The 19,511-nt window shown below is 36.9% G+C and overlaps 3 protein-coding genes across 4 annotated transcripts; 1 reads left to right on the top strand and 2 right to left on the bottom strand.

Moving 5' to 3' along the window:
* The first annotated feature begins 245 nt into the window (after positions 1-245).
* On the top strand, positions 246-8,192 carry LOC110886804 (potassium channel AKT1). The gene is made up of 10 exons (XM_022134651.2): positions 246-500; positions 2,191-2,556; positions 2,640-2,697; positions 3,183-3,500; positions 3,799-4,044; positions 4,126-4,224; positions 4,322-4,540; positions 4,614-4,808; positions 4,915-4,990; positions 7,098-8,192. The coding sequence occupies exons 1-10, from the start codon at positions 280-282 to the stop codon at positions 7,994-7,996; spliced, it is 2,697 nt and encodes an 898-aa protein (XP_021990343.1). The 5' UTR covers positions 246-279; the 3' UTR covers positions 7,997-8,192.
* A 1,355-nt stretch (positions 8,193-9,547) lies between these two features.
* Positions 9,548-11,039, bottom strand: LOC110886802 (receptor-like protein 51). The gene has a single exon (XM_022134647.2). It carries the CDS (start codon positions 10,963-10,965, stop codon positions 9,691-9,693), a length of 1,275 nt encoding a protein of 424 aa, XP_021990339.1. The 5' UTR covers positions 10,966-11,039; the 3' UTR covers positions 9,548-9,690.
* Positions 11,040-12,006: 967 nt separating this feature from the next.
* Positions 12,007-17,218, bottom strand: LOC110886803. Of its 2 annotated transcripts, XM_022134648.2 has the most exons (7): positions 17,099-17,218; positions 16,669-16,941; positions 14,691-14,776; positions 14,454-14,600; positions 14,213-14,336; positions 12,999-13,282; positions 12,007-12,393 (listed from the first exon to the last, which is right to left on the bottom strand). In XM_022134648.2, exons 2-7 carry the CDS (start codon positions 16,904-16,906, stop codon positions 12,301-12,303), a joined length of 972 nt encoding a protein of 323 aa, XP_021990340.1. In that variant the 5' UTR covers positions 16,907-16,941; positions 17,099-17,218; the 3' UTR covers positions 12,007-12,300. The 2 variants fall into 2 exon arrangements, with proteins under 2 accessions (XP_021990340.1, XP_021990341.1); XM_022134649.2 differs by lacking the exon at positions 17,099-17,218 and having other exon boundaries at positions 16,669-17,091.
* Between the last annotated feature and the right edge of the window lie 2,293 nt (positions 17,219-19,511).

Here is a 19,511-nt window from a genome sequence, read left to right as displayed (position 1 = left end):
ACAGTTAAAAAAAATAAACTTATATGAGAAAAAAAGTACAAAAAAAAGTATCTTATTTTTATTATTATGGAATTACAAATCTTCATCTAATTTATGTTTACAAAACCATCATACTTAATTATTATCAAAATCCACTAATTTAGTCAACAATATTTTTTTTATTATTATAAATAATAAAACCCAATAAAAGGATAATAAAATAACTAACACCCTTTGTATGTATAAATAGAGGTGGTTTGGCAAAGATAGGCGTTGAAGCCAATTAAAATCCTGCTAAAAATGGCGGAAATCTTCGACACTCACGTCAACAACAAACATGGCGTTTTTAGGGTTTCAATGTGCGGTGGCACTCAAGAACTCGAACAGATGTCCCGAGACGGTAGCCACAGCCACAGCCAGTACAGTCTCACCACCGCTATCCTACCCTCCCTCGGTGCTCGCAGCAACCGCCGTGTTAAACTCCGCAATTTCATCATATCTCCCTACGATCGCCGTTACAGGTATACCGGATTATATATAATCACTTCGATTATTAGTGTTAAGCTTAGTTAAAAGTAGTTTTACATGTTGATTTGTATAGGATCAGGAGGAGTTCATGTTGTTTGTGAATAAAGTGGTTGAATTGAATTACTCTTTAATCATGCTGTATATTTTAAGTAGTAATTATATTAGTCCTCCTCCTCGAGAAGTGCATTTTATTTAAATATGCTGTATCATTCTGTTCATAGTCAACATGCAGATCTCAATTCTGATTTCTTTTTTTCTTTTTTTTTTTTTTTTTTTTTTTTTACTGTGGCTAATTTTGACTCCTTTTGAATCTATAAAGAAGAAGGGGAAAACTATGGAGATAGGAAAGTTTAAAAAAAAAATGAAAAGGCAATTTCACTGTTTTCACACCTCTAAAATCTTATTTTCACACTCCTACGAATATACGGCCCGTAGTTATACGGGCCATATAGGAGAATCTTGCACGAAAAAAAATGTTTTTTTTTGTCTCCATGTATACGAGCCGTATAACTTTATACGACTCATATACAAGGTTATACGACCTGAACCTCATATAATGTTGTACGAGCTGTATAATGTTGTACGGCCTAATATTTTCTCCATCTTATTTTCACACTCCTACGAATATACGGCCCGTAGTTATACGGGTAGTTATACGGGCCATATAGGAGAATCTTGCACGAAAAAAAATGTTTTTTTTTGTCTCCATGTATACGAGCCGTATAACTTTATACGGCTCATATACAAAGTTATACGACCTGAGCCTCATATACAAAGTTGTACGAGTTGTATAATGTTGTACGGCCTAATATTTTCTCCATTTATACAAGCCGTATAACATTATACGAGCTGTATAGCGTTATATGACCCAATATTTGTCATGCCAGATTATTCTATACGGGCAGTATAACCCTATACGACCCGTATATATGGTGTGAAAAATAAGATTTTAAGGTGTGGCTTTATTAACACCCAAAGAAAAAAAAAACAAAACTAACAAAATAGACATTGATTTTTTACTTTTGTTTGAGTAGACAATCCAAAACAACTAATCAGAACTGACACCTTCATAGCCCACACTCAGATAAGCCGACACCTCTATAGCTCACGCTCTGATAATCTACACCTTCATAGCCGACGCCTCCTCCATAGCCCACACTGAAATAATCCGGCACTTTTATAGCCCTCACTCAGATAAACCACACCTTCATAGCCGACACATATAAAAGTCAATGCCTATTTTGTTAATTTCCGCAGTCCACTTGCCTGCTTTGGTGATTTTCCTCAGAATGACCTGTTCCATAAAACATGAATTATGCCTACTCACGACATTTGATCAATTGCAGTTGTATCATTTTCATGCTTTCTGCTGTTTTTTTATTACTAAAGTAATCTATACAAGAGTTGAATACTGATTCAACATTAGTCTAAATGGCATGATTATATAGGTTAAGGTCACATAAACAATGCACAAAATTAACATATTTATTATTTTTGTTGGTGCATCTGTCTGTCGACTTCGTCTTGTATTGAGTCTTGTAATATGATGTGATAGATCAGGACGATACGTTTGTTTCTGCCTCTCGTATTGATTAGAACTCTTCTGAACGACTCGTTTTGGTCGTGTAAACGATCCTACAATTTTTACTGATCAGTTTTACAAAAACGAAAATCATTTTTCAGGGCGTGGCAGACATATCTAGTCGTTTTGGTCCTGTACACCGCGTGGGTATCCCCGTTTGAATTCGGATATCTGAAAAGACCGCGACGACCACTCTCGATCATTGACAACGTTGTCAACGGATTCTTCGCAATTGATATTTTCCTTACATTCTTCTTAGCTTACCTTGACAAAAGTAGCTACCTTCTTGTGGACGATCGAAAGAAGATCGCTTGGAGATATATACGCACTGGGTTGGTGTTCGATGTCATTTCCACTATTCCTTCTGAGTTAGTTACAAAACTCTCCAGTGGTGACTTTCAAACCTATGGCTTGTTTAACATGTGTCGACTCTGGCGGTTGCGCAGAGTTAGTTCCTTATTCGCAAGGTACCTTGTTTTCAACTAAAAAAATATTTTGGATGATATAATTAATATTTTATATGTTTGAAACTTTTTTTTCCTTGAAACAGATTGGAGAAAGATAGGAACTTCAACTACTTCTGGGTCAGATGTGCCAAGCTTATTGCTGTAAGTAGTTTTTTTTAATTAAAAACGATCTTGGTACCGACTAGCGATTAATCGGGATTAATAGGGATTAATCTGGTTTAATCAGATTGGGATTTTATATGTGATTATGAGTTCTATATGTATATACACACATTTTTTATGTAATTTTTTAAAGTAGATATGTTTTAACACCTTCTTCGACCCGTATTTTGAAGTACATAGGATTAATTACCGGAATTTACAGATTTTGGCCCGAGTCTGGCCGGAATATACAGGTTTTGGCCAAAATTTGGTCGGAATCGCTAGACTGCCACCTATTTTTAGCCGACTAGGACCGGATTTGACCACTTTTGACCGCCTAGTGATCAATTGTCTGATTAGATGAAAATTACTCAGTGAACCTTCGACTAGCGATTAATCGGCGACTAATAAGTGGCTAGGCGTGATTTTTACAACTATGCCTAATATTATGCGAATTAAATTTATATAAATTTTTATCTGTGTAGGTTACACTTTTCGCGGTGCATTGTGCTGGTTGCTTCTACTATTACCTTGCAGCTCATTACCCGAATCCGGGTAAGACTTGGATCGGGTACGGTAATGAGAATTTCGAGAAAGAAAGTTTATGGATTCGCTATGTGACATCTATGTATTGGTCAATTACGACGTTGACCACTGTCGGATACGGTGATCTACATGCGCAAAACAGGAGGGAGATGATATTCGTCATATGCTATATGCTTTTTAATCTCGGAATGACATCGTATTTGATCGGTAACATGACCAACTTGGTTGTTCATGGAACCAGCAAAACTAGACAATTTGTAAGTGCATTTGTTTCTAAATCTTGTTTTGACACGTGATTATGTGCTATCTTTTCAAGACGTGACCGGACATTAAACTGGTCTCCTTACTGGTCCACTGGTCGGGCCGGTCTAACCGGTCCGATTAGATGTAAGAACCGTGTTACGCCGTAAATATTATAAAAATAAATAGGGTAAAATTGAAAATATATAATCAAAATTCGGTTCAACCAACCGGTTTTCTGGTCAGACCGTCCGGTCCGGTCCGGTTTTCAAAACATTGATTATGAGAACTAAACTTATTTTGTTTTGAAATTAGAGGGATACGATCCAGGCTGCTTCAAGTTTCGCGCAGAGAAATCAGTTGCCAGCTCGTTTGCAAGATCAAATGCTTGCACACTTGTGCTTGAAATTTAGAACCGATTCAGAGGGACTTCAGCAACAAGAGAGCCTCGATTCGCTACCGAAAGCCATTCGATCGAGCATTTCTCATTTTCTTTTTTATTCGCTTTTAGATAAGGCTTACTTATTTCACGGCGTGTCGAACGACTTGCTTTTTCAGCTGGTACTTTTCAGTTTTCACTACTTATCAACTTTCGTTTAATTTTCGCCGTTAAACTAATAACCAGTACTACCATATCTAAAGGTTTCGGAAATGAAAGCCGAATATTTTCCGCCAAAGGAAGATGTCATCTTGCAGAACGAAGCACCAACCGATTTCTATATTCTCGTTTCGGGAGCAGTAGTGAGTCTTGAATTTCTTTACTTTTATTGATTTTATTTTAATTGGTCTAAAATAATGTATTTATTAAACAGTGTTTGACGGTTAATGATTTGATCAGGAACTCGTGCACACGATAAATGGAGTTGAACATGTCGTCGGGGAAGCTAATAAAGGCGAACTTTGTGGTGAGATTGGGGTGCTTTGTTACAGACCACAACTCTTTACAGTTCGAACCAAACGGTTAAGCCAGTTACTTCGGTTGAACCGCACTACGTTTCTGAACATTATTCAAGCTAATGTCGGTGATGGGACCGTTATCATGAACAACCTTCTCAAGGTTTGTACTTTATATACACTATACATCTATTATAATTTTAAATAATGCTTACTTTTTTTTATTAATGTAACAGCATTTGAAAGAAATAAATGATCCGATTATGGAGGGGGTCTTACTAGAAACCGAGCATATGCTGGCGCGCGGTAGGATGGACTTGCCGTTGAGTTTATGCTTTGCGACACTTAGGGGAGATGATCATTTACTGCAGAAGTTGTTAGAACGCGGTCTTGATGCTAATGAGTCCGACAACAACGGAAGAACAGCCTTGGTATGTTGATTAAGTTATATTAAAAAAAAATATATATACAGTTTACAAAACCCGATCCACCCGAATGCATATCCTAACAGATTGTTTTTTTTTCGATAACTTGCAGCACATAGCGGCGTCACAAGGAAATATTAACTGTGTCCTGCTGCTGCTAGATTATGGAGCTGATCCAAATAGTAGAGGTAATTTATAATCAAACTAGTTTTTTGCCCCGCCCGCGTTGCGGGGCAATAAAACGAATATTTCTCTCTCATAACATATATGTCTGTATAGAGGGCAAAATCGTAATTATATTTTGAGCTGGAGGCGAAATCATAATTTTAAACTGAGAGCAAAATCATAATTTTGAGCTTTGGGGGGGGGGGGGGGAATCATAATTTTATTTTGAACTGTGGGCAAAAACGTAATTTTGAGCTGAGGGCAGAATCATAATTTTAAGGTAGAGGGAAAACCAACATTTTATTTTGAACTGGTGGCAAAACCGTAATTTTAAACGAAGGGCGAAACCGTAATTTTAAACTTAGAACAAAATTAAAAATGAGTTTTTGAACAGTGGGCAAAAGCGTAATTTTGAGCTAGGGGCAAAATTATAATTTTATTTTGAGCTGGGGGCAAAAACGTAATTTTAAACGAAGGATGAAAGCGTAATTTTAAACTGGGAATAAAATTAAATTAAAAAAAGATTGGTCCAATGGGGGAGTGCCAGGCAGCTGCATGGCACTATTCCCCCCAACTTACAGATGTATATGTAGTATAATGTGTTTATTCGAGTTTATATGTTATATTTTTTCAAATTTTACGACACCATCCGGTTCTTACATCTGGTCCAACCAGTCGAGACCAGTTCAACGTCCGGTCTGGTTCTGAAAACATTGTTTTCTGGTAACGGGTTGAAAAAGAAAAGGCTAGTTTGCTCATACTCAAAGCAAAACAATTTTTCATTTTCCAATACTCAAAAAGTCAACAGATCTGCTTTGACTTGATGAATTAACCGACCAGAATATAAATTATAATAACATAGTTTATAATTTCCCACAAATCATTGCACGCGTCTTGCCATTCTTAATGTGGCAATATTTTTTTTTTTTTTTTTTTTTAAGTCTAGTCATTATTTGTCAAATTAATTCCACTTGTTACTCAAATAAATTGAATTATTGACACCTCATGGCCTTTTTTCTATTTTTATTTTTTAAACAATAAAAAGTCTCATTATGTATGCATCATCATCCACGTCTGTATAGTCTCAATAACAGTTATAAACTTTTTAAAGTCAACTATTATAGTTACCACGTTGCCATCAATCATCTTGACATTAAAGCTTGTATAACTATTATTATTATTAGAGAAATTGAATTTTAATAATCTCACTTATAATTAACTAATAATAATCCTAATTTTAAAAATTGCTACTATAGTCCCACCTTTTAAAAATGTTGTTCATAGTTGTTCATAGGGCTGTAAACGAACCGAACGTTTAGCGAACAGTTCGTGAACCGTTCGGCGGGAAGTTCGTTTATGTTCGTTCGTTTAATAAACGAACGAACATGAACAAGAAATTCCGTTCGATTAGTTAAATGAACGAACATGAACAAAGGTCTCGTTCGTTCAATTGTGTTCGTGAACGTTCGGTAAGGTGTTCGTGAACATTCGGTAATTAAAGATTTTTATACTTTCATATTTTTTATCTATACTTTTTTATACTATTAAACTTTTATTTATATCATTACCCTAACAATTAAACTAGGAAACCCTCTTTCACCTTGTTTATGCACCATTTCCCTTTCTTTTCTCATTATTTACATCGACGAATATGATCTACCTCCGTTCCACAATAAGGGATTCAAGTTCTAGAGCTACTCTCTGGGCCATCCACCTTTATCCTTCATCGCGTTCGTCAAATTTATTTGTGTTTGCTTGTGTTCGTGAACCGTTCGTGAACACGCTCATTTCCTTAATGAACGAACACGAACGTAAAATCTCGTTCGGTAAGTGTTCATGAACCGTTCGTGAACACATTTATTTCTTTAACGAACGAACACGAACAAGGCCTCGTTTGGTTCGTTTGGTTCGTTTACAGCCCTAGTTGTTCAGCATTTTCAGACTGATGAGAACAACATTTTTAAAAGGTGGGACTGCTAGTAGCAATTTTTAAAATTGAGTTAATTATTAACCCTTCATCTCTGGGTAAGATTATTAAAATCAAATTTTCCTTATTATTATTATTATTATTATTATTATTATTATTATTATTTTATTTTAATTTTTTTTTATGTATTTTGACCTATACAGATTCAGAAGGTAATGTTCCATTATGGGAAGCCATGCTAGGAAACCATGAACAAGTGATCACAGTCTTAAAAGACAACGGCGCCACCTTATTATCCGGCGACGTCGGACAATTTTCGTGCACTGCCGCCGAGCAAAACAAGCTAGACATGCTAAAACAAATCATCAAACACGGCGGAGATGTAACCATCCCGAAAACGAACGGCTCAACAGCCCTCCACGTGGCAGTTTGCGAAGGCAACATCGAGATGGTGAAATTTTTATTAACCCAAGGCGCCAACATCGACAAACCGGACGACCACGGTTGGACCCCGAGAGACCTAGCAGACCAACAAGGCCACCACGATATTAGAAAACTGTTTTTATCGTTTAAGTCAACAGACAAAGACTACACAGAGTTGACCAAAACGGCGTCACTCATGCCATTTCAACGAGCCGAGTCGCGACACGTTCAGTTTCTTGGACGGTTTAAAAGTGACCCCATGTTGATCCGGCCCGTTTACAAAGATGGGGACCACGAGGGTCATTTGAGTCAACCTCGTCAAAGACGAAGGGTTAACAATTTTCATAACTCACTGTTCGGAATAATGTCGAACAGTGAGAAAAGCGTTGACTTGGTCTCTCCTCGGATGACACAGTTTGTTAAAGAGCGAAACTGTCGGGTGGTGGTTAGTTGTCCTAAGAAAGGCGATGTTGTCGGGAAGCTTGTGCTTTTGCCGCAAACGTTCCAAGAGTTGTTGGATATTGGTGTTAGGAAGTTCGGTTTCGTCGCGTCTAAGGTTATGAACATGGAGGGTGCTGAGATTGATGAGATTGAGTTGATTAGAGATGGTGATCACTTGGTTTTTGATAGTGAAGATGGTCCAAGTGGTCAACAGGTTGATGGTCAGAATCTAAGATGACAGTTGGTCAGTTGGTTGGTCCATCTTCCACTTTGTTTTATAATTTGTCAATATATGACCAAAAGTCCAGAACAATGCAATTATAAATATATATTATATACAAGATCAGATCTTTCTTCATTATCATTTTGTACCCAGAGGAAAGAAAAAGAAAATCTTGGAGAAAATATTGGAAATAAGAAAAGATATTTTTGTTTCTTTAGTAGAAAAAAAGAAAGTTAATAGTTTATTTTAAAATAATGTTGTTATTAGAGTAAGCTGCCAAAATGGTCCTTGAGGTTTGGTCACTTTTGTCACATTAGTCCAAAATTGATTTCAATTTTATTGTCATTTTCATCCAAAATCAAAATCTACTCAGATTTTTCAGTTAGCATCCAGCTTTTCGGTCTTTTTCCTCCCTTTTAATGAAGGGCAAAATGGTCTTTTAAAGTTTTATTATAACAAATTAAAAAACTCTGACCATTTTGCCCTTCATTAAAAGGGAGGAAAAAGACAAAAAACTGAATGTTAACTGAAAAATCTGACCAGATTTTGCTTTTAGATGAAAATGACAACAAAATTGAAACCACAGGGACTCAGATTCAAAAGATTTGAGTTTTGGACTAAAGCGGCAAAAGTAACCAAACCTTAGGAACCATTTTAGCAGTTTACTCCTGTTATTATTTAATGTTTAGTGATAATAAAATTTTAAAAGCAAATGACACATTTGTCATTCAAAGAGTTTCTTTGGTGAGAAGATTTTTTTACTTTGTAACAACACATTTAAAAGTCCCCTCCCCTAAAAAGGGCTGTAGCATAAATTTTTGATAAAAAAATAATAAAGATGTCTAAAATGTTTCTTAATAACATACAAACTTATTAACATTTAATGTTTATGATCCAACAATAATTGCCATATTAGTTATTTCTTTGTTAAGACGTGGGTCGCATGATGTGCTTGAAACACCCTCTCATATGGGTCGTATAGCCATCTTGGCCTTTTCATACGGCCCGGATGACCCATATTCGACTTATTATACGACCCGTATAATAGTTGATGCTTGGTTAACATGTTAGTAAACTCAAACTGAGATGACGTGAGTGATGCTTGGTTAACATGTTAGTAAACTCAAACTGAGATGACGCGAGCCAAGCTGGCTCATTTTTTAACCGAGCCGAGCTCGGCTCGTTATCAGGCCCGCTTAACTTCAAGCTAAGCAAAGCCACCACAATCAATTTTAGGCTTGAGCTCGATCCCACCCTGACTCTATTCGGCTTGACTCGTTTACAGCCTTAAACTTAACCAAGTGTTAGGAAAATGGTTCCATCTTGATCTTGTAATATCCAGTGAAATCCAGCTAATCACAGACAAAACTAACATGTCCTAATCACACACAACTGTTGCCTAACTATAAAGAACATTAATTAAACTTTAACAAAAAGTAAAAAAAAAAAAAAAAAAAAAAAAAAAAAAAAAAAAAAACCAAACACATACCATCAATCTCACTAACCATCATTGTTTGTAACAAAACAAATTTTCTATAATATGTCAATCTCCAATAACAATAACAATAATAACAACATTTCCGTGTTATATCATATCGTATCATATCATATTATCATGCATTTCATCATCATCTTCACCAAATGAATAAAACAAATATCAATCTTGAATCTTGAATCTCCAATCTACTAACCAATAACTAACAACTAATCTAACAGCAACAACAACATCTCCCACCACATTTAGACAATATAACCAAGAAAATAATCAAAAACACCACAGCAGAAAGCCCTATAGCCACACCAAGCACAACCTTATTTGGCCCATTATCATGATCACCATTCTTCTTCTTCACATTCCCACCATCATCATCATCATCATAGTCACCACTGCTCATATCATCAACCGAAGACTCCGGTTCTTCGGCTGCGGGTGGTGGCAAGATAGGCAGCCCATGTTTATCACAAGCAGCAATCCCAAGTTTCAATTTTTTTGAAACAGTTTTTGAAATAGTTGAATGATTATAACACAAATTATCATTCCCACTAATCTTGAACACATCTAGCTTAGTAATAAATGATGCATTAAAAGGCATAACTCCATGAAAACTGTTATGTGCAAGGTTTAAGTACTTCAAACTCTTGATTTCAGATATGGATCTGGGGATGGTCCCATTGAACTGATTTGAACTCAGATCCAAATGGGTCAATCTTGGAATGGTGGAAATGGATCCGGGTATTGACCCGGATAAAGAATTTGAAGATAAAGATAGGTTTTGGAGAGAGATCAAGTCACCAAATGAAGTGGGTATTTCTCCGGTTAACTGATTTGATGATAAATTAAGGAACTTTAAGGTTTCTAACAGAGTTAGTGAAGTGGGTATGGTTCCATTGAGCTTATTGTTGGAAAAATCCATGTGGGTAAGCTTTGGATTCCAATGTTTGGGGATGAAACTAGTGAGGTTAGTGTTGGAAAGGGTTAGAGTGGTTAAAGATTTCATATTGGAGGTTATAATGCGGATGCCGGAGGATTTGATGGTGTCGCCGGAGATGGTGAGGTCGGTGAGGTTGGAGAAGCGGCTGAGGAAGACTCCGGTGAGGTGTTGGAGGGAGTTGATGGAGGTGAAAGATCGGAGATTGGTGGTGAGGGAGGTGGGGAAGTGGACAATGGGGGTGTGGCAGTCAAGAAAGGTGAGGGAGGTGAGGGTGGAGAGGGAGGAGAGGGCGGTGGTGGAGAGAGAGAGGTCGTCGGAGCAGTTGGTGAGGCGGAGGGAGAGGAGGTGGCGGAAGGGGGTGGCGCTGTCGCAGGTGGTGGCGTTGTGGGGGGGTTGGGTGCAAGGGTCATGGGTGGTGGGAATGTATAAAGATTGGAGGGCTCTAAGTTGTTTTGGGTCAAGGGTGGTGGAGGGTGGTGATAGGGTGGTGGTTGTGGTGGTGTAGAGGAGGAGGAGGAGGAGAATGGTGGTTGTGGTGGTGGAAAGTTTCATGGTAAAGTGTGTGAGAGAGTGTGTAGTGTGTAGATTGGAAAGTAGTGTTTGGGGGTGAAGCAAACAAAAGAAGTGTGGTCACAAAGATAAGGTAAAGTATAATAGTATTTAGTTACAATTATACCCTTGCATCACAATTGTCATTTTGGCTAGTTTCAACTTCATTTAAGTGTATACACTTTAAACATGTCGATTTTCATGTAATTAAATGAGCATGTCGATTTTTATGTAATTGAATGAACCAACATTGAAGTTTGGATCATGAAGTTTGGATCATCAAACAAACTACAAACTAAAACTTTTCTGTTCAAATGTATTTATAGAGAGTTTTCATATTATATTTATAAACTCATGGACATATAAATTATCTGCTTCACCAATTCTTATCTTAATTGTTGACGGAGAAATGTTGAGTTTATAAATAATGTCTAGTTTTATATACCAGCAACATGTTTTAGACACTTAGGCCATTAGCCATACAGTGTGGAGTCGGTGAGAAGGTCAGGGACGCGTATGTTGCGTCGGTGATGATGACTCCCCCCCCCCACCCTGAACTCTCTTTGGCGCCTTCGTGGAATATTCCACGTCTCCCCCGAGTCAAATTGTGAAGGTTCAGATGTGATGGACCGTTGGAAAGTTGAGGTATGGATGGGGAACACCAAGCCCCTCAATAGGGATGGAGACATGAGACTGATGTGGAATAGGGGAATGACACCCTATTACCTTAGAACACGAGTGAGAGTGAAGGATGAGAATGACACCATATGACCTTAGAACGCGAGTAAGAGAAAATTGTTAATGTCGAACCTTAGGCAAATACTATATTTAAACCATTGATAGAGAGATGTTAACTTCATAAAAATGTTTTATCCATATTTTAAGTGTTCAAGTTGTGAAGAAGAAAAGTAAGGGTAGTAACTTACAAAAATATATTTCTTAGAAAACTTAAAAAAAAAAAAAAAATTCAATGCTTACACTACTCTTCAACCATGATTTGAAGATATATGTTTAAGAAAATATATAATTTTACAAGTATAGAAGGATCAAACCTCATTACCATAAATGGACAAACAAGCAAGAATTGAGTACAAGAAAAAGTTGAATTAATATTCTTTTCTTCAAAGAGAAGCACAAGTTTTTGTAGAAAGAAATCAAAGCACTGGAAATAATGTGATGAGTACAAAACATTAAAAAACAAGAAAGTTGTCGCCCATGTGAATCCAGTATTCATTCTTTCTTCATGTATCTACAACAAACATCAAACCGATAATCACATCGTCTTTAGTATTAGGACTCGACTCACAAACAATCGTTTGAAATGCGTCAGTTATCTTGTTACAAAAGTTTTAGCGTCTTGAGGCGCTCCACATGCTCCGGATCCAGTTTTGGTGGCGTGTAACACCCTTGAAGATCCTCCACTACATACTCCTACAATATAAAAACATAGGTAAAGTTCTTGTACAAATAATCTTAACATACTAAACATACAAATTAAAGGAAAACTCAAAAAGACAAGGTGACATTTTTGTAATTAGCAATAACTATCAAAGTTACTCTACAAATATACCTAAAAACCTAACCCCCCCCCCCCCACACACACACACACACACACACACCCAAGCTAAAATGCTAAAAGCTAAACCCCCAAAAAACCTAAAAAAATAAAAAAAAAAAACACACAAATTATTTTATTTTTTTTAACATTTTTTATTAAAAAATCGCTACTTTTAGTAGCAGCAAAAAAATTTTTTTTTTTTTTTGCTAACAAAATGTAGCGATTTTTTAATAAAAAATGTTAAAAAAAAATTGTGTTTTTTAGGTATTTTTGGTTGAGTTCACATTTGTATAGTAACTTCGATAGTTGGTGGTAATTACAAAAATGCCACCTTGTCTTTTTGAGTTTTCCTTCAATTTGTATGTTTAGTATGTTAAGGTTATTTGTATTTGATCTTTTGCCATAAAAACATAATACTTACTTTACAAGTTATACATTTGTTAATCAATAGTCAACATGGTCAAAGTAAGAACATTACCTGTGTAAGTTCTCTCTTGGTAAGGATGTGGTAATGTCTCTGCCAGATTCTCTGAATGGCCATGGTGGCGGCAAGAAAGCCGTACGCAATACCGAGAATCGCAAATATGACGACAAAGACGATAACCAGAGCAAAACATGCCTCCATAGATGCCGGAAAACAGTCCAACACTCCCCAACCGTAGCAACAGTTTTGGCAGCCAGCCATACGTGGATCGTTATTCAAGGAAGAACAGTGTAATATGATCCCGAAAAACCCGAGCAACACAAAGAACACAAGCACCCCTGTCAAACGAAAATACCGCTTTAAGAAAATCATGAAAACACATCATACTTGAAGCTAATGACATTAACATATATTGCAAAGATGCAGATACTTGATATAAATGGATGTCAAGATTTAATGTGAAGTGTACGCGTGATTAATAAAAAGAAAAGATATTATAGTTCATGAATCAAATGTAGAAAACAAAACGTACTTGAAGCAAATCGAACAAATAAAAGGAAGGAGTAAACTTCCGTTTTGCTCCCTGTGGTTTGGTCACTTTAACGGTTTTGCCCCAAACCTTTAAAAATAGCCATTTTCCTCCAATAGTTTGCTACGGTTTTTCCATTTTGCTCCCCGCCTCTAACTCCATCCAAATTGTCTGTTTTTCCATTTTGCTCCCCGCAGGGAGCAAAATGGAAAAACCATAGCAAACTATTGGAGGAAAATGGCTATTTTTAAAGGTTTGGGGCAAAATCGTTAAAGTGACCAAACCACAGGGAGCAAAACGGAAGTTTACTCAAAAGGAAGTTACTACCCGTACATTATATATATCGGAGAAACATACTAAAAGTTTAGGTCTCGTCGCGTTCTTGCTTGTATTTTTATGGTTTTTTACATAATATATTAATAATTTTTTCACTTGTGACTTGTCCCATTTTAAACACAGTATATTTGAACCAAAAATTGTATCTTTTATATAAAAATGTTAAATCTATGTATAAAATTGTTAATTTATGTATTATAGGGTTAAGCTTAGTATAAAATTTTTATAATCACAGGTTGAAAAATGACCCAAATGAGACACAAATCCGTGCTTCAAGACTTGGATGTAAAAAAGAAAACAACGGCTAAAACGAGATAAATAAAAAAAGAATGACACTATTTCAAGCAAAAAAACCTATACTTATATAGCATGTATTAACTATGAAGAATATATAATTTCTTACCTATACAATAGTAAAACGGTATAGGGTGCCTCGACAATATACGGTCCCAACTATCGTTAAACGAATCTCTAAACGACCCATCTTTGTCAGCAAGATATGCTAGACCTCCCATCATCCCGATCACCTGTTTAATGGAATATTTATATTACTCAGATACCAATAAAACAATCATCATGCATTTCTTTCATGAAAGATGAAAGTTTGTAACTCAACAACTAAAAGTGAAGTTAGAAGACGCAACTGTTTGTACAGCCAAAAATACAAGGCAAACATCTCTTGCAACGAATAATCTGAATTTTATTTTGCGCCATGAATTTTCTTCTAATTCAACAACTCGAAGATGAAACTGGGCTTTGCAAGTTGTGCAATGTGAAAACGCATGACCTTCCTGTTAAAGAGTAACAGTGTTACCGCACTGTTACGTAAAGGTATGAGAAGTAAGAAATTTTTAATTACTTGTAAACGATAGTGGGCTCACCTTGACAGACCGCCAATGATCAAGGCATGAACGATGCACAAACTGTTGGGTGCCTTTGCACATACATGGAGATATCAGATCATCATCTGCAAAACAGAAAAGAACTAAATAAGTAAATAGTAATGATACAACTATTCGTGGGTGCTCCTTCTCTATGTTGTCAAAGACGCAAGGCGCAGGCGAGGCGCATTGGCCTCGCCCGGAGCCTAGGCGCAAGACGCAAAAAAAGCGTGGGCTTTTTTAAGAAAAGGGCACATAGAGAAAAAAAAAATATAAAAAATACGTTATGCTTTGAAAATAAATGAGTTTCTGAGCTGGAATTTGGTTGAACTCGTGCGTGCCCGCACGAATGCAACTCCGAAAACCCGGGCCCGCGTGAGTCGGTTTTTGCACGCACTTGGTTTCGTTTTTTTCTTTTTTTCAGTTTTCCTGCTTATCCACTGCGCCTCAGCACCGTTTTTGCGCCTCAGCAGCGTTTTTTTCAAAAAAACCCATTTTTGCGCCTAGGCTGCCACCAGGCGCTATAGTTGCGCCTCGCTGCGCCCGGGCGCCTAGGCGCGCTTTTTGCGCTTTTGACAACATAGCTCCTTCTTACCCAAAATAAAAAAGAAAGCTAAAAGCACAAACATTAGAAACAAGCCACACCTCTCATCACAAATATCAATTAATATCAAGTAACAAGAAGCTGTAATCAGCTCTTTTCACACATATTAGCTAACATCCACATCCACTAGAACCAAAGACACGTAAACCTACACACCATGGCTCAAATAGTCTAATTCAACCTTGGTTTAAAACACGCGTAGTGATCCGATTCGTGATGCGCAAAGCGCCTGCATCACGCATGCGAGTTGTTCATTCTTAAAAATCTAAAAAAAATATTTAGAGATAATATTTTAACTTGCTAACTTTTAAACACTGAAATATAAGACATTCTAATCATCAATTCATCTCTCGTCATATTTGTCTGATCCATGGTCTAATTTGTTCGAACAATCATACACATTTCAACCATGGCCCCAATATGTACAAACACTAGTCAACTGTATAAGGCATGCATCATGTATTCATGTGATACGCATCATGAAATTGCATAACACGAAGCGATCTCATCACCACATCATGTGATGCGCGCATTACACGCACCTGAGGCGCACATTATAAAACTAATAACTCAATTTAACCAAGCCTTGACAAAACTGGCTGCAACCATTATCCGTTACTCAAACTTATCTCCTTGTCTAATAACATTCACAGGTAACTAAGGGCCGTTTGGCAACATCTGAATGGTTAAGTGCTAAATCAGTAAGAGGTCTGAACCATTAAGTGCTGAACCAGTAAGAGGTCTGAACCATTAAGAGCCTGTATAATGCTTAACCGTTCAGAGGCAAATGTCTGACCAATTCAGATTAGAGGTCTTAACCATTCAGACATTCAGAGGTAAATGTCTGAACCATTCAGACATCTGCTCGTGAAACAAACAATCTGAACCATTAAGTGCTGAACCAGTAAGAGGTCTGAACCCCATTAAGTGCTGAACCAGTAAGAGGTCTGAACCATTAAGAGCCTGTATAATGATTAACCGTTCAGAGGCAAATGTCTGACCAATTCAGATTAGAGGTCTTAACCATTCAGACATTCAAAGGTAAATGTCTGCTCATGAAACAAACCATTAAGTGCTGAACCAGTAAGAGGTCTGAACCATTAAGAGCCTCCTTAAGAGGTAAACAAACAGCCCCTAACTCTGTACAAGAAACTTTAAGCCACACAAAAAGCCACATATGACATGATTTTCACCCCTGTGATCCACATACTAAACATATAACTAAAATCACCACCTAATAATTCCAATATATACAACCAAACTACATTTAAAAACACACAAACACCATCACTAAACAATCTAATAACCATAAAACTAAAAAACTAACATAATATTCTCAAATTGATAAAAACAAAGTATTAATCATTTAATCACCTTCTTCTCCGTCACATTCAAGACAAATACGACAAGTAGCAATACAACCACCTTCAACATCTTCATCTGCATCTGCATCATCATTTATCTCACTAGAACTCGCAACAGCAGCACGAGGCGGTGGTGATGGTGATTCAACAACTTCATCATCATTGTTACGACGATTCGGAAGCAGAGGATCGGAATCGCTAGGGTTTTCGAAAGCCCTAGCTTCTTGTAGCTGTAATTCTCCGTTCATTTGACAAAATTTGACCTAATTGATGATCGGAAACCCTAGATTATGAAACGAATGAAAATCAGCAAAAGGTGTAAATGATTGTGCAGATAATAAGATGAAATAACAAGTAGAATTGAATTGGATTAAATTAAGCTGATTGTAGGGTTGGAGATAAGAAATCAAAATCGTTTGATTTGGATATTTTTATGTTACCTAAGAAATTGGGCAAGAAGTTGGTGAAAGAACGAACAACGTCAACTGACGGAACCGATTTTGGAAAGCAAGGGTCCTTTATCTACATGGCACGTGGTGGTGCGTATGGTATCCAGGGGCGGGGCGACAATTCTTGATACGACCTGTTAACCTGATACGAAAAAAACAGGCTTGGATCGACTAACACGATCCGTTTAAAAAAACGGGTCGGATTCGGGTTGACCTGTATTAAAAACGGGTTGGATTGAACCGTATAAAAATGGGTTGACCCATTAACCCATTTAACTACTTAGATAAAAAAATCTTTTATATTTTTGTTTTTTCGGTTTCTATTTTACATGGTTGGTTATAATAATTTTGATTTTGACACATTATATTATTTATTTCTCACACTCATACTTATCATTAAACATGTTATCGATAAGCCGCTTAAAATCGAACAACTCGTTTATAAATCGTCAACTTATATCACTCATTTAAAAATATGGGTTAAACGGGTCGGATTCGGGTTAACCCGAATTAATATGGGTCGGGTAAGGGTTGAAATCTTTGACCTAATAATAATATGGGTCAGGTTCGGGTTGAACATTTCAACCCACCAACCCGTAACCCGTCAACCCGCCAACCCAACACGATTGCACCCCTAATGGTATCCATCGCCTGTTTTGGTTTGGGGGGGGGGGGCGTTGAGTCGGCTAAACCGGGTCGAGCTAGTCCGGTTAAAGTTACGGCCTGCAATTTCAGACACGGATAGGGTCGTCCAAATCGTTCGTCGCTCGTTCGGAAAATGCTCGTTCGATTTGACGCTCGGTTGTAAACGAGCCGTTCTGCTCGGTTCGATTGTAAACGAGCCAAGCATGAAAAAAGGTCCGCTCGGTTCAGTTCGGTTCGGGTCGGATCGAATTATTATTTTTAATTAGTACATATATACATATACACACACATTACACATACATACTTAAATATAAATTAAATTTATAGTTTTATATAGCACTCTATTAGATTTTGATCAACTATATACAAATTTACAACTATATCTATACATACTATCCCAATCACGCCAATAAAAAAATTAATATCAAGTCTAAAAGTTAAACCCTAAACCGATAAACCACAGTCTGCTCATCGCCTTAATGTTTCATGTCTTTACCCTAAGTCGACGTCTCCTGGTCTCAACGTCATTGTTCGTGCAATATGATCATCACCTCGCTAGCCACAACTTTGTTATTCACAAGAAAAATATATGTCATGAAATGTGCCTGTTTTTAAGGACATAAAAACTTGAGACCCAACATTTTTACTATCTTTCTCAACAAATTTAAATTGGGCGACACGGTTGTCCAAATCGCTCGAACTTCGCTCAGAATATTTATTGCTCTGAAAATGCTAGCTTGATTTGAGGCTCGGTTTTAAATGAGCCACTCCGCTTGGTTCGATTTGTAAACGAGCCAAGCACGAGAAAAGGTCCGCTCGGTTCGGCTCGGCTCGTGAACAGCCCTAGACACAGACGTGTTAACACGTCTATAAACAATACGTTTTTAATAGGTTATGTGTTTGAACTTAACATTTTTCGTGTCTTAAACATGCTGGCACGTTTAGGACTCAATAAAATTCGTGCCTAAACAAGTTAAAGACCTGTTAATATGCTAGCGACCTGTTTATATTTGTAGTTGATGTTTTGTCTTTTGTGGATTTTGGTTTTAAATTTGCAAGGATTAACATGTCGAGGATTATGCATAAGTTAAGACTTTTAATGAACTTTTGGCAATTTTTGTTTTACTAAACATGTTCGTGAATATATAATATTTATTATGCCCCTAAACATGTTTGTTAACAAGTTGTTTCGTGTTGTCTTGTTTCTAAACAGGTCGTGCTTGTGTTTAGAAAAAAATGACACGATAAGTTATCGTGTTGTGTTTGTCTCTAGCATCTCAGGTTATCGTGTCGTATCCGAGTTGTTATACCAGCCCATGGATAGGAAAATGAGCTCTAAGGGCCCGAGTTTAGATTAGTTTGGCATAAGGTTAAAAAAAAGGGAAAAAAACTGATTTGGGTCTAACTTGACCTAGCGATTTGATACATGTTTGGGATTTTTGTTTTGAGAATCGGTTTGACCCACCTAAAAGAATTGATAAAAAACCAGTTTAAATTCTAAAACCGGTTTTGTACCCGATCAAAACCGATTTTATCCAAATCGGCGGCATATACCAAGGCCTTTGAGCTTCAGTTATTTATATTTGGCATTTATTGAAACGACTAGGTAAGTATATATATTATTGTATTATAACCATAAACTATCAACATCACTTTAAATTTTAATAGAAACTAATAATTTGAAAGAAAAAAAAAAGAAGAGATTCAAACGATCACAAATCGAAGCAATGACCGGCCCAACTAACCCACGCAACTCGAG

This window comes from Helianthus annuus, chromosome 10, assembly GCF_002127325.2.
Source record: "Helianthus annuus cultivar XRQ/B chromosome 10, HanXRQr2.0-SUNRISE, whole genome shotgun sequence".
In the NCBI taxonomy this organism is placed as follows: domain Eukaryota; kingdom Viridiplantae; phylum Streptophyta; class Magnoliopsida; order Asterales; family Asteraceae; genus Helianthus; species Helianthus annuus.
Note: the sequence above shows the minus strand (reverse complement) of the source record. Positions and strands in the feature narration are given on the sequence as shown.